Raw genomic sequence first — 14,956 nt, forward strand, 5'->3', positions numbered from 1 at the left:
TTCCATTTTACTCATGCAGAAAACATTTGGATGTATAGCACCACGGGAGTGAAAATTGCCCTACGTCAAAATATCAGTTTATTAATAAAAGTTAATTTTTTGGGGAGCGAGACTGGAGCCCTAGGCATGCAACACCTCCTGCAAGGCGCAACAATACAGACAACTTTGCCATTGTACAAATTCCTTTCAAAACGCATTTTTTTGTATTCAGTGAAAATGTTAGCAACAATATAAAATAAGCAATGGATCAGGAATATTTTGATCTTCTTTGTCCATTAAAAAGTATTCGCTTTTGTAGAAAATAACGACAAATAACTGCTTGTCCCTTAACCGCTGCAAGCGCCATCTCTACCTCGTATTTTTCAATCTTTTGACAATTGCAAGTGCATTCAGCCAATTCAGCGCCATTTTGACGTTTCACGTTTAGACGCCGCGGTGCAGTGTTCTTGTTTTGTGCGAATTTTGTCTGGTTTGTTGTTTTAGAAAAGTAGGAAACATTAAAGTCGCATAAAAATGATAAACCGAAGGCGTCGGGCAAGCTCTGTGTCAGTCGCAAGTCGCCAGGAGGAGGATATCGCCGATGATTCCACCCCGGAGCAGTCGCCGGTACTGTCGGTGGGGCGAAAACGCAAGAGGCCGGATCCCGTAATTTACTCTACTTTCCCTTGTTGTTTCCATGACTGAATATTTGTCTTTTAGTCCGAATTATGCCAGCAATTATACGACTCGATTAGGAATATAAAGAAAGAAGATGGGTCGATGTTGTGCGACACTTTTATTCGCGCCCCGAAACGTCGCCAGGAGCCCTCTTACTACGAAGTCGTCGCCAACCCAATCGACTTGCTTCGAGTCCAGCAAAAACTCAAGACAGAATCATACGAGGATACAGACGAGCTAACTAACGACATTGAGTTGCTGGTGAAGAATGCAAAGGCATTCTATAGACCCGGCTCGACAGAGCATCAAGACGCCACTCTCCTTTGGGAGACGTTTGTCGCTAACAAGGCGAAGCTCATGGAGTCAGTGGAGGAGGAACCGCGCACAAAACGTGTCCCTCGGCAGCCGCGTCGGTCAACGGCCACCGAGAGCGAGGGAACTTCCGACAAACTTGATGACGATTTCGACCCATACGAGGAACTCTTCGCTTCCGTAATGACTGCAACTGATCCGATCCAGGAGAATCGGCCACTGCATCGAGAGTTCCAATTGCTTCCATCGAAAAAGATCTACCCCGACTACTACGACGTTATTGAACACCCAATTGACCTCAAGTTGATCGCTACGAAAATCCAAACGAGTGCGTACACAAGTTTGACTGAAATGGAGAAGGATCTCTTGCAGATGGTGCGCAACGCGTGTACCTTCAACGAGCCGGGGTCGCAGATCTATAAAGATGCGAAAACGTTGAAGAAGGTTTGTGGCTTCATAGTTATGGGTGCATGGCTGGGGTAATACTTTCAACATTTCATTCCAGATTTTCACTGCTAAGAAAATTGAGATCGAAAGCGGAAAAGCAAAGACCACTGTCTTCAAAAAGCGAGGAACCACGCTGAGTTCAATAACTGCCGCCCTGAAGGAGGAGCCGGAGAGCTCGGACGATGAAGGCGAGAGCTCCAAGAAATTCGGCGACGGACCGCTCTGGCAGCTTTTCGATCATCTTTTTAACGCCGCCAGTGCATCAGGTGAATTATCCTTTAGTCCAAGCAGAATATTAGCTACACATTGTTGGCTTTATTAGGACTAGTTTCTGTCATTTATTTGTGAGTTTTTGTTGGAATATACCACACATATAGGGCGAGCGGATAACAAGATAGCAAACACAGAACAATGTAAACTACGAGTCCTTTCTCGAAATTTCATATATAAGTGCACTCTTTACGCTTACAATTGAAAAGGGAGGTGACTTGGAATTCATCATTGAAACCGTTCTAAGATGGTCTTCAATATCAGCATGCAGTTTAATGTCATCTAAGTACATCTCACGTGTCAGTTCGCACTTAGCACCTAGGCCATATTTAATTAGAAAATCATGCCCTCTTGCATCATTCAGTAGCCATGAAAGGGGGTTCAGCGCCATAGAAAACCAAAGGGAACTCAACGAATCCCCCTGGAAGATGCCCCTCCGTACACGGATGGGCTCTCTCTACTAGCACCCTCCGTTGTACGCACTAATAAGGTGGTATGCCACTCTTCCATGAGTATCGCCTTTATTAGTTTCGGATCAATGCGATACAGATGTAGGACATTGATTGACTTGGTATGTGGGACGCTATCGAAAACCTTGGCATAATCGACATAGCAACTAAAGAGGTTTCTTTGGCCTCTAGTTGCTTGTCCTGCAACTACCGAGTCGATAATGAGTTGCTCTTTGCAAACCCTTAACCCAACTCGGCAGCCCTTCTGCTCCTCGGACAAAATGTTGGTCTCGAGGTGCACATTGACCCTTCCACTAATAATGGACGTTATGCATTTGTACAGGGTCGATAAGCAAATAATCAGTGTCTGCAGGGTCCTACACCGTGTCCTTCTTAGGGATAAGGTAGGTAATCCCCGCAGTGAGAAAGGGTGGAAATTCCTCCGGCCAACTCATGACCTCATTTATACTGTATTCCAACCGACTGTGTGCGCTGATAAATTTCTTATACCAGAAATTCTGTGCCCGATCCAGACGCGGGCCTCTCCAGTTCTTCGAGCTGTTTATGGCTCGTCGAACTTCCTCTTCGATACATCCGCAAAATTCATGCCAGACGTATTGGCATGGCGGGTACCTTCGGTGGTGATCCATTCAGCACGCTGGGCGGGTAAACCCCAAAGTCCACCCCAGTATTCTTTCGCTTCCGTTACCGAAAACTGCACTGTCTGGATGTTCTGTTGGGATTCGTTGAGAGATCTGAAAAGGCTCCGCTGGCTCCTCACGTATATTGCATTCTGGACACGTCTGGAGTGACTTTTGCCATACCCTCGTAACCGACTGCATATGACAGAAAGTTTCTGCTTTAGTGTGTCCAGAATTTCAACTACGGGTGTTTCACTGGGGTCGATATAGTTCCGGTAAACCCTCTGCACTTTATTTCTCACCCGTCTGCTGGCATTGCTCCTGATTTGAATCAGTCTAGCAATGTCCTGCCTTAGTGAGTCCCGCCGACGTTCCAGACGAATTTTCCATGGTGGATCTCTTTGGTCACTCAAACCAATAACACGAAAGCGAACCTTCTGACCGTGCAATCTGACAGCTGTAACTGCACCACAATACACAAGTGATTGTAGTTGCAGCAGCGGCATATCAGCACAGAGTCTAGATGCAATCTCATCATTGATTTAAGATAGAATTCCCGGAGTTGCTGGAGGTGCATAAAGCCTGGGAATATCTGATCTATGCAAAGGATCCATATCCGAGAATTCTATAGACGCTCTTTGGAATTCGTCCCGATCTTCAGCGGTAATAATCTGAATAATCTGCAAGACTCCCAAAGTTCCTGCACTTTCCTCACCTACCCCCTAAGGCGCTCCGTGGCGTACAGCCATTCAGACTGAAGCTATCCATCGCTCCTCCTTTCACAACCGGGCTTGGGACCGGCTGGGTCGGTGTTATTGTTTTTTTTTATTTTCGGTCTTCAGTATTTCGTGTGCCCACTATTCGTCCTAGTCACCTCTGCAACTCATACGAGTAGCGATTGGTATAAATTTTCAATAAAATCGTCCGGAATTTCATTAAGCCGCCATATCTTTTCTAAAGTTTTTTCTTGATTTGCTCTTGTCTTTCGATCTTTGTTGCAGTCGCCGCTTCATGAACGCCCATAAGTTCTCTATAGGGTTCAAATATGGACTGTTTCCTGGCCATGCCAAGCTCCTCTTTCCAAGATGTTACCTCTGAGTAAGAACCGTATTGTAGATAAAACATGAAAAATTTGACACGGCCAAAATTTTGTTTACTTACGGTACGAACCCTGTGACACGGAGCCGAATCGCCCTGAAACATTACTTCATCAAAGTGCTCATGCAGTACTTCTACTGTCTGAACAACGCAATCTTCAATAACTTTTCTGTACTTTTCTGCGTTGACAGCAGAAAAACTACCAATTCCTTTGGATGGTATGCATCTCCACATCATTACTGAGAGAGAATGGCCTGCAGTTCGTACAACACAATGGGAATCAAATCTCTCTTCTTTTCTTCTTCGCACTGGGGATAGACTGTCAGATCCCAGCAAATTGAATTTCGACTCATCAGAGAACACAACTCGCCTCCGATCATCCATAGTCCAGTCACGTCGTTTCAATGTCCAATTTTTTTCTTTTTTCGAACATGGCCTTTGTTAAAATTGGTTATTTTGCTGATCTTCGAGCTCAGAGTCCTAATTCACAAGGTTATTGCATGCTCCAAACCCTTCATCTACCTCGCTTCGCTTACTTACATAAGTTTGCAGTAAATACACTCTGATGGATAGTATCTGCAGACATTTGTTTGGGAATACAAAAACAGCAATTTCGATTTCGACGAAAGGGAGTTGGAAGAGGCAGTCCTTTCTTTGAAAAACAAGGCATCAGGACCCAATAATATTCTGACAGAGGTATGCAAACTGATGCTCCAACATCAGCCAGACCTACTGCTTGTCACATGCCAGCCTGAAAGACGGCATTTTTCCTTCTCTAAACATCAAAGTGAAAGGTAACCTGCACTGTCGTCTGTATACCAACTACTTTCTATGCTTGACACTGCCGGGAAAGTGCTCGAAAAGCTCATCAGAAGTAAGCTCGTTCAAGCGATATGTGTTACCGGAGACATATTCCCACGACTTTTCATACAAGTCGTGGATGCGGTTCATCGAGCAGAGGCACACAGCCGCCGAGCTCGAAAGCTTGCTTGATATCAGAAATGCCTTGAATCCCGTAAGATTTTCTATCTTACACAATCTGGGCACATTTGACAATATATGAGCCAAAGAAGGTGATTGCTCTTACACTAAATGAGTGGCAAAATGAGACGAGGCAGATAGACTGCGCGGCTTAGATGCGTAGCTGTATCGAAACCATGGTGAGACTAACGATTTCCTTATCTAGCTCCTAAGTGGGCATGGACGTTTTCAATCTTATTTGGACAAATTGGGAAGACACGATCTCGTGATTGCATGTTTTACAATAGAATTGTAGACAACGCCGATCATACCTTTTTTTTGTGGAAGGTGAGATGGAATTCGTTTCTCCAGTTCTATCTCCAAACAACACTGTGAGAGAAAGTTGAGAAGCACTGACAGGTGGAACCATGTTGCGCACTAAGTCGGGTTCTGGTTCCAAAGAAGATAGAACTCGACCGCTCCAGAAGCCCGATGGCAGTGTTCCTTGAACTTTCTCCTCTCTTCTCCCGTTGGTGAAAAGGTTTCCCTTATTTGAAGGCTCCCCAAGGCGGGAGAGTTCCAGGAGTTATTCCGCAGTAATATGACTTACAGTTCCAGGGTAACTCACTGACGATGGGGAGGTATTTAATTGGTAATCCGACTGCGTACGGTTGCGTGTGTGTGTAAACGCATTCACCTGCCCTACCCCCCAAAAAAATTAAAATTTACTCGCCAAATTGATACGTCATGTCATAGTAGTAATATGAACAGAGCGAAACTGTATCACCCGTGAGCCGTCAACTCAAGCTATTGAAAAGCGGACAACAATTTGCAATAGATATTGCAGGGGCGAAAATTTGAACGGATTCTCCATCGAATTGTCTTTGACAATAAAAATCAGATTCATCATGATACAATGCTGCAGTTTTTTTTATGGGTGGAGGTGGAAGTCTTAAAAAGACGCAGCAGTGTGTGAGATTCTCACCCACTAAAACCTCGCGGGACCACCGTGAAGTATTACTTCGCGAAGAGGACTCTATTTTACACCAGCACAACTAAGTCAAGCTCCAGCGCGCTTGGCTGCCTTTTCACGCACATAAGTCAGATGCCCCTTGAAACTCAACTTGGCATTGATCATTACCCCCAGGTATCTAATAATCGATTTTGAGACAACCTCGTGATTACCAACCCGGATTTTAACAGTATTGATTTTCCTGCGATTGGTAATAAGGACCGCCTACGTCTTATCTTCCGCCAGGTTCAGTTTCATTATTTGGACCCATGCTTTGATAGCATGAATAGTTTCGCCTCCGTATAGTTCCATGTCCTAGGGGTGTTTCGTAACTACTACCACCGCCAGGTCGTCAATCAATATTGCCTCCTTCGGCACGCGAAAACCGAGCACTTCATCATACAATACAGAGGTATGGGAAACACCTGCTGCCACAACATATTCCTTCGGCCCGTCGTTCGTCTCGTACCAAAGAAGCCTCTCCGAGAGGTAACTCTCGGTTATCCGAGCTAAGTAACTAGTAACAATCAGTTTTGCAGGGGTACCCTTAATCCAACCCCCGTTGGTCGAGTTAAAGGCATTTCTGACATCCAGCGTCACCGCCGCGCAGCAACTAGCAGCGGTCGATGCCTCCTGAGCCAGGTCGGCGACAGTCCCGGGCACGTCACTTGGTGTGATTTTTATCTACAAATCTTGTTCATTACAACCTTGCACACAGCGCTCCACGGGTTCGTATGTGCCTCCAGGCACAATTGCTTCTAGCAATTTCGGTCACTCTCCCGTATAGCCATTACTTCCAAGATTGCGGTATTCCTTCTCCGACTGCCGATGTTCTGACTTCCCTCTTGTCCTTTAGCAAAGCCTCCTAGCTCGCAGACACGATGATTTCAACAGTTCTATTTCTTGGTTCCACCAGCAGTTTGGTTTCTTATGGAATTTCCGTTGGGGCATTGTAGAGTCGCATGCCTCAGTAACCCATTGACATAACTGGCTCACTTGTTCCAGCGCCGTTCCGTTCGGGTCATTTCCTCCTTCTAAAGTCGCCACGAATATCTCTTCCTCGAAAGCTCCAATTGATCACCCAGCGATGCTGGTTTACCCACTTCTGTTGTTCACTCAACCGTCACCTCCCCCATTTCTGATGTCGAGAAAAATGTCCTGGTGGCCACTGTGGGTGTAGTGTTCACTCACCCGCCAGACTATCTTTTTCACCAACGAGACACTAAGGTAAGTCAGATCGACAATTGAAAATAGCCCGCTGACTTGGAAGGTGGGTACGTATCCAACGTTGGCTAGTACGATACCCAGCTCCGCGAAGGTTTCAAGCAGGATTTGGCCCCTGGTGTTCGTCCCTCGACTTTCCCAGTTTTTGGCCCACATGTTGATATTGCTGGCAATAATTTTGACGTTGCAGTCTGCAGCGTCGAACACCAAGCCATCTAGCATCTCCTCATATCGCGTAACAGCTGTAGATATGGACACCGTTGAATTTTGCGCTTACAAAACCGGCTCCCGGGAATGGCATTGTTTCTTGAATGGTTTGCCGTCCGCATGCCCATATCGCCGCGTTTCCAGATGAGTCTTTCACTCACGTAGCACTGCCGTAATTTAGGTAAGGTTCACAGATTACCATTTCCTCATTTGACTCTCGAATGGTTTTAAGTTGTCTCACAGTGGTTGAGGTTGATTTGTACCAACCTCATTTACTCCTACGATTCAGCTCCCTCTTATATGCTGGGCCCCTACCACCACCTGCAATGTTCCGGTCGTCCCCCTCCTTTTTCCCTTTGCACAATATACATCGCGGATCGCCAGTGCAGTCTTTGGTAAGATGGTCCTCATCTCCACACTTCTTGCACCTTCTCGACCTATCATGCTACTAGTACATGCAACTGCAAAACAACCGAAATCGAGGCATTTGAAGCATCTCTTGAGAGATAGTTATCCCCTAAGTCGACATACGACCCTGTCAGTTTAATCCCTAATTCAACCGGCAAGATAATGATAGCGGTCTGTGCACCTCCATACGCCTTCTTCATTCTCTTTATCGCGCTTTCTTCTATTCCGCTAAGGTTGAATTGTTCCCTTATCGCAGCACAGATATCCTCTCGTGAAGTGACTTCGTCTAGGTTTTTGCATTCGATTACTATCTGTTGCTTTCGAGCCTTTATTTCAGCTTGCTCACCTGGCCGGGGAAATTACCCGCTGTCCTCTCGCTGGATTTGTTTAGCTCCAGGATTCGATCTCCCTTCTGGGTACGCCTGATATGACTCCCACTACCGCCCAGGTCGGCTAATACTGAACTTTGATTTTCCAAAGGATATCTCCTTTCTTGGAGATAATGATTATTTCCGGATGATTTTTTTTTTCCTTCTGCCGCTCACCTTTGTCCATTGTTCGGATTCGCGAGCGCATAATCATGCCCATGAACGCACTTCTCTTGATCTGTACATGTGCATGCCCATTACGCATCGAGCGTTTCCTTATCCGTACGAAGGGACGCGCCTGATGGGAGATTTGGCAACTCCCCACAGGGCAGAACTGCAGTTTAAAATTTGGCTTAAATAGAATAAACAGAAAAGAGAAACCATCATTTGCGTAAATTATATTGAATAGGACGAGTCACCCGAATTTTCAGGATGCATATTTATATCACTGAAACTCTCTATGGAATAAATAATCCGCGTTATCTGACACACTCTTCCCCAGAGGCCAATATGATTGCATTCCAGTGTTCCACGCTATCAAAGCCACTTACAGCACTCATCAACTTTACAAACACATATTGCGATGAAATTGCAACGGGACTTTATTATTTACTTTTGCAATAGACTTGCAATCATTTAAATCAATCACGCACAGAAATAGGGTTGAAATGAAGAATCACATGGGTCACTATCAGCTAAACACACCTTAAAGTAACACAACATCAAACATTTTGTGATTTACCATGCTTTGCGCCCTACATTTGATTTGCAAATCAATGATTTCATTATGCAAATTCAATTCTATTCATTTCCCATCAGAATCACATTTGATTATTTATAATTATTTCCTTTCAACTAAGTTTCCTTAATTATGATTTCATTTATTTTTTCATTTCTCGCCTATTTTCGAACGAACATTTATAGATCATCCTAATGCAACAGGCGCGCCATTGGGTCAATCGCTATGGAAGCTCCCATATCGTAGATTCCACCCAGAATATTATGAACTAATCAAAAAGCCAATCTCAATGGCGCAAATACATAATAAATTAAAGAAGGGCGACTACGCAAACATTTCTGATTTAACGTCAGATCTCTACTTGATGATTGACAATGCAAAACGTGCATTTCCGCCGACAAATAAAATCCATAAGGTTAGTATGATTTAGGAGGTTGTTCGGAAGGAAGGAAGATCTGGAATGAATACTTTTTTCCACACTGATAGGATGCTTCGAAAATGTTAAAAATTATGAACGCCAAATTAGTGGATGATCCAAAAGGGAGCGACACTGAGGATCAAGACATGGCCCAAGCAGATTCGTCAACAAGTAGTACTCCGTCAATAACTAAGAAGAAAGGTACATTAAATTGGCATAGCCGTTACTCCGGAGAATCTCTCGACAAACCTGACCCTAAACTCTTTGAACTCTTCCAGGTCAGCTGACTACATCCCCTAAAGTCAAGCCCCAAGTCCCGCTCAAGAAAAAGCTAATGACTTTGCAGAAATATTTGACAGATTTTACAGTGAATGGTCGCAAGCCCATGATATTGTTCGTTGAAAAACCATCGAAGAAGCTGTATCCAGACTATTACAACATCATACACAGCCCCATCGATATGACAACTATTGAGAGCAATATCAAATCAGAGCGCTACAGTTGTTTGGATGAGCTAGTTAGCGACTATAGGTTGATGTTCTCTAATTGTCGACAGTATAATGAGGAGGGATCTGGTATTTACGACGATGCGAATATACTTGAACGTGCTCTGAATGATAAACTAAAGGAAATGGGTGTGTCAACTGATAAAAAGATGACACCAAAAACGTAAGTTGATCAAATTTTTATGAACTCTAAGAAAAAATTAGACTGAGTAGATACTTTTCTCCGCGTTCAAAATTTTAATTAGAGCAGAACTAGCTTGGATGATTAAGTTTTCGTACCGCTGCAGACCACAAACCAACTACGAAGTTAGACAATTAAATAATGAGACTGATTCCATAAAAACCGTATATTTAAAAATTATTCTGCAACTCTGCCATTCCAGCGCGTTGTCCACTCTTTGTAACATTTTTGGAACGCTTCGACTGGGATGTCCGCGAGTATCCTCGTCACGGCCGCTTGGATGTCCGTAATTGACGCAAAATGGGTTCCTTTAACCACCGATTTTGTTGTAGGGGACAAAAAAAAGTCACAGGGTGACATATCGAGTGAATAAGGCAGCTGTTGCAACACGGCGATCCCTTTAGAGGCTAAATACTGGGGAACGCAGAGGGCAGTGTGGCACGGCGCGTTGTCGTGATGAAGAATCCATTTACGAGCGATGTCTGCACGGGCCCTGTTGACTCGTTTTCGCAATCTTTCGATTACTTAACGATAGTCGACTTGATTTACGGTTTGCCCCGGTGGAACAAATTCTTTGTGGACGATTCCACGGCTATTAAAAAAGGTAATAATCATCGTTTTTGCTTTGTGAGCTTTGGCGTTTGGTTTCCGGGTCGTATTGGAAAAACCGGCTATCATCGCCTGTAATAACTCATCAAGCAGCGTGGGATCGTTTTCCACTTGTTCCAAACAGTCTTCTGCGACGGTCATTCGATGCTGCTTTTAATAATAATAATCGTTGGCGCAACAATCCATATTGGATCAGGGCCTTGAAGTGTGTTAGAGCACTTCATTCAAGACCGTAACGGTACACTACAAAACACTGTAGGAGGGAATGTGGTCAACATTGCGCTCGCCCGAGATTATTACCCTGATTTGACTCAGGTACTCATTCACAGCTGAGTCGACTGGTATCCGACGTCAAGTCACGCTACAAATCCCATTGCCACCAGCGAGATTTGAAACGCGGCCTTCCGTATGACAACCCAGAGCTCTAACCACTGAGCTATTCGGACCCTTGCTGCTTTTGCTCCTCAGAAAGGTTCTTTGGAACCATCTTCGCGCACAACTTTTTCATCCCCAAAATCGCCTGTTAAAGTTTGTCTGACTCTTTCACAGTTCATACCCAGTTCCGAGGCCAACATTCGAACTGCTTAACGCCGATCTTCACGGATTAGGGCGCGCACACGCTCTACATTTACGTCAGTCCGCACCTCGACTGGTCTCCCACACCGCGCCTCGTCTTCCACGCTTTCACGCCCCTTCTTAAACTCTTTATGCCGTCAAAACACCTGGATACAACTAAGAGCATTAGCACCATGCACTTTTACAAGCGTACGTTTCCGAAGCTGTTTCGCCCAATCTGGCGCAAAATTTTATCGCGACGCGTTGCTCTAGATTTTGTTTCTCCATTTTCGGACGAGCACCACCAACACACGTCTACCCAACACGACACAGCAGGCGAATTAAATAAGCTAGAGCGATTTTTTTTGAGTAGGGTAGATGAATGCGTTTACGCACAGAGTGTTGGACTCTCGCAACAGCACGCTATCGGACTACCAACTAAACACATCCCTGTCATCAGAAAACTAGCCTGCAACCGTTTGACATATTACTTCGGGCTAGCCCTCCCGCTCTCCCGGCTTTGGGAGCCTTCAAGTAAAGCAATTCCTTTCACCAACGGAAGGGGAGGGGAGGAAGGGAGTTGTTGTTAGTTCAGGGAACCCCTTACCGTCCGATCCTTCCACTGGTCGAGTTCTTCGCAATAAGAAGAGCCCGAACATAATACGCAATACGATTCCTCAGCATCTCTCTGACAGTGTTGTTCCCGATGCTGTGCAGGTAAGACTGATAACCTCCGTGCCCACTTAGAAGTTTGGTAAGGAAGTAACCAATCTCACCGTGCGTTCTGTTCAACCACGGGCCTAATTTGTCGATGAGCCGCTCAGTCCATCTGCCCCTTGGCTCATTTTGACAAGAAAGTTGCCACTCGCTTAGGCTGCGTTGACGATCTTCACGGGCAACCACCTCTCTTAAGTTTTCGCCCTTACGGCGGTAGATAGCTTTGCGCTCCTTGGCAAGGAAGGCAACGGGGATTACTCCCGCGATCACCATCACAGCCGGTTCGGAGACGGTGCGATAAGCAGACGACACTCGCAAAGCTCCCCACCTCTGCACTTGAGCGAGGCGTTTACGATGCACCTCCTTATCAAGGGCATCAGCCCATACCTCCGCACCATAGAGAAGAACCGACTGCGTTGCTCCCATGAGGAGACGTCTCCTAGTTGATATAGGGCCCCCGACATTCGCCATTAGCCGACTCAAGGCCGCGACTCCAGCTGCAGCCCTGTCCGCTGCTGCTTTGATTTGCTTGAAGAAGCTCATCTTCGAGTCGAACATTAAACCAATGTATTTAATCGCTGGTTTTGACTATAGGCAACTCGCCAATCGATATGGGACGCAGGATCAGGATCCTCCTTCTGATCAGGATGGATGGTTTTTTCCAGCGCAAGATTGAAACCGTGAGCAGTCATCCATCCACTTACTGGTCGCATCAATATGCCAACTCTGCTTTGCGCCTGTTCAACAGTGCGTACGACAACAAGTGCCGCGACATCGTCTACATAACCAACCATAACTTCGGGCATATCGAGTTTCAGCACCGCAACCTACTTCCCCACATGCCAAAATCCTAGCCGAATGCAATGGCCTAATAGCACAAATTCAGTCACCCAGCTTATCAAGAAAACCAGAAAACTTTTTCGTTCATCCGAACATAGATCCCGCCCTACTGAAATCGGAGCAATCGGAGGGCCTCAAAAGCCATTTCGCATCCCTAGTTCAAAAGCTTCTCTTACGAGGCTATGCAGTCCTATTTACAGATGCGTCTAAAACCCCTCAAAGTACCACTTGTGTGACCCTACACCTAAACTCAAACGGCATTCACATTATAAAAATAAATCCAAACAGCCGAGCTCACAGCCATAAATCTGGCTATCAAAAACACCCAGTCGCCAAAAATTGCAATCTTTACAGATTGCAAGGCGGCGTGCTACAAACTGAACAGCCCATGCACCACAGACACGATAGTCCAAGACATATTCCACAATATCAAAACCCTGAATGCCTAATTTTCTGGGTCCCCGGGCACAGAGGAATTCACCAAAACTCCAAAGTCGATGAGGAAGCCAAGAGAGCCCACGCTCTAACTACAGTTAACAAAACTTGCATATCAAGCAACGATGTCCTCCAAATAGCCTACTCACGGCTAGTAGCGGACTGGCACTCCAAATACCACACCATCTCCACAACTAAGGGTATATTCTTCTATAATATATTCCCCTCCCCGGAAAAGCAAACTGGTTCAGAAGCATCGATACCCAGGCAAAACAAATCAAAATCGCAAACAGGATCGTTACCAACCACGCCTTCAACAAAAAATAATAATAATAATCGTTGGCGCAACAATCCATATTGGATCAGGGCCTTGAAGTGTGTTAGAGCACTTCATTCGAGACCGTAACCGTACACTAGGAGGCAATGTGGTCAGCATTGCGCTTCAACAAAAAATATCTCCACAAAATAGGAAGACACCCTGACGGACTATGTCCACACTGCCTCGTCCCAGAAGACAACCAACACATCCTTATCAACTGTCCAAGATACTACTCGCTCAGAATTCGTTCAAACTTCCTTATAAACCAAACAGACCTCAACATCGCCCTTAAAAATAGCCACCCGGACCAATGGCTGCACTTAGCCAAACTAATCACTACCTATAACATTGACATCTAACTTAGTACACAAAACAATTATTTTAACAAATTTTTAAAATTCACACAATTAGAAAGCAAAATATTCCACACACGATCACATTCTAGATAGTACACTAACGGAAAAATAAACACCAAACAGCTAAACTCTAGCTACCTACACTCAGCTGGCAATACAGCCTCAGGCTAGCCAACCGGCGACATGAACAGCCTCACTTGACAGATGTCAGGCAAAAGCGCAAATGTCACCACAGGAGGAGAAATAAAGAAAGAAGGAAAGAGTTTCAGCAGACTATCGTAGGAAGCGTTCCAGAGGTCCGGCCCTAGGATGGATCCCTGTACTACTCCTGACGTGATTTGCATCCTCCTTTGGGCCTCTAGCGTCTCATAGAGCAGGGAGGGATAATCCCTCAATATCCGCAAGAGATAGCTTGGCACCTGAAATGAGTTTTCTAGTGTGCCTAGCATATCTGTCCATCTTACGGAATTGAAGACATTTCTGACATCAAGCGTTATGAGGATCACTATCCGTCGAGATCGGCGGCTGTGTGCCTCGACTCGATGAACCGCACCTACGACCTCCATAACAGCATCCACTGTAGATCTCCCTGTTCTGAACCCGAACTGCCTTGCGGATAAGTCCCCGGCAACGCGGATCGCTTCAGCGAGTCTACCCCTGATGAGCTTCTCGAGCACTTTTCCGGCCGTGTCAAGCATACACAGCGGTCGGTATACAGACGGGAGCTCCGCGTCTCCTTTACCCTTACTGATCAACGCGAGTCTGGCCACTTTCCAGCGACAAGAAAAAATGCCCTCCTTCTAGCAAGCGTTGAACACTTCAAGCAGCAATTCTGGCCGTTGGCGGAACACCATTTTGTGCCGTCGTTATCAGGTTCATCACTGAATTTACGACGGTGTCAACTGTGACACTACCACCCCGCGGAGGGCCCTCCAGCGCGGCCCTGCCTGCTCCAAGAGCTTCGACGAACTTACCGATGTTCACCCTCGCGACGTTCCACAGGCAGGAGGAGCGTCGCGTTGGTGCTCGCTGACAAGTAGCATCAACCACTTCGAACGCGATGTACTGGTGATCACTTGCCGAGAAATCTTCTAGGACTCGCCGCCCGTCCACCGATGATCCCAGAGATTCCGACGCAAAAGTGATGTCAGGAATGCTTCTTTCATAGCCTGGACGCCGAAACGTTGGCGTGGATCTGGTATTTAAAACTACGAGCCCGGTTCTCACC

At 45.7% G+C, this 14,956-nt stretch overlaps 1 protein-coding gene across 1 annotated transcript in view; it reads left to right on the plus strand.

Annotated features, from left to right (window-relative positions):
- The first annotated feature begins 421 nt into the window (after window positions 1–421).
- LOC119654216 (protein polybromo-1) overlaps window positions 422–14,956 on the plus strand; it is a 32,224-nt gene continuing 17,689 nt past the window's right edge. The window contains 6 exon segments of the mRNA XM_038059429.1: window positions 422–645; window positions 700–1,413; window positions 1,475–1,682; window positions 8,978–9,207; window positions 9,279–9,411; window positions 9,489–9,879. Coding sequence (XP_037915357.1) covers window positions 514–645; window positions 700–1,413; window positions 1,475–1,682; window positions 8,978–9,207; window positions 9,279–9,411; window positions 9,489–9,879 — 1,808 coding nt within the window. The 5' untranslated portion in view covers window positions 422–513.

The sequence above is a fragment of the Hermetia illucens genome, chromosome 4, assembly GCF_905115235.1.
Source record: "Hermetia illucens chromosome 4, iHerIll2.2.curated.20191125, whole genome shotgun sequence".
Classification (NCBI taxonomy): Eukaryota; Metazoa; Arthropoda; class Insecta; order Diptera; family Stratiomyidae; genus Hermetia; species Hermetia illucens.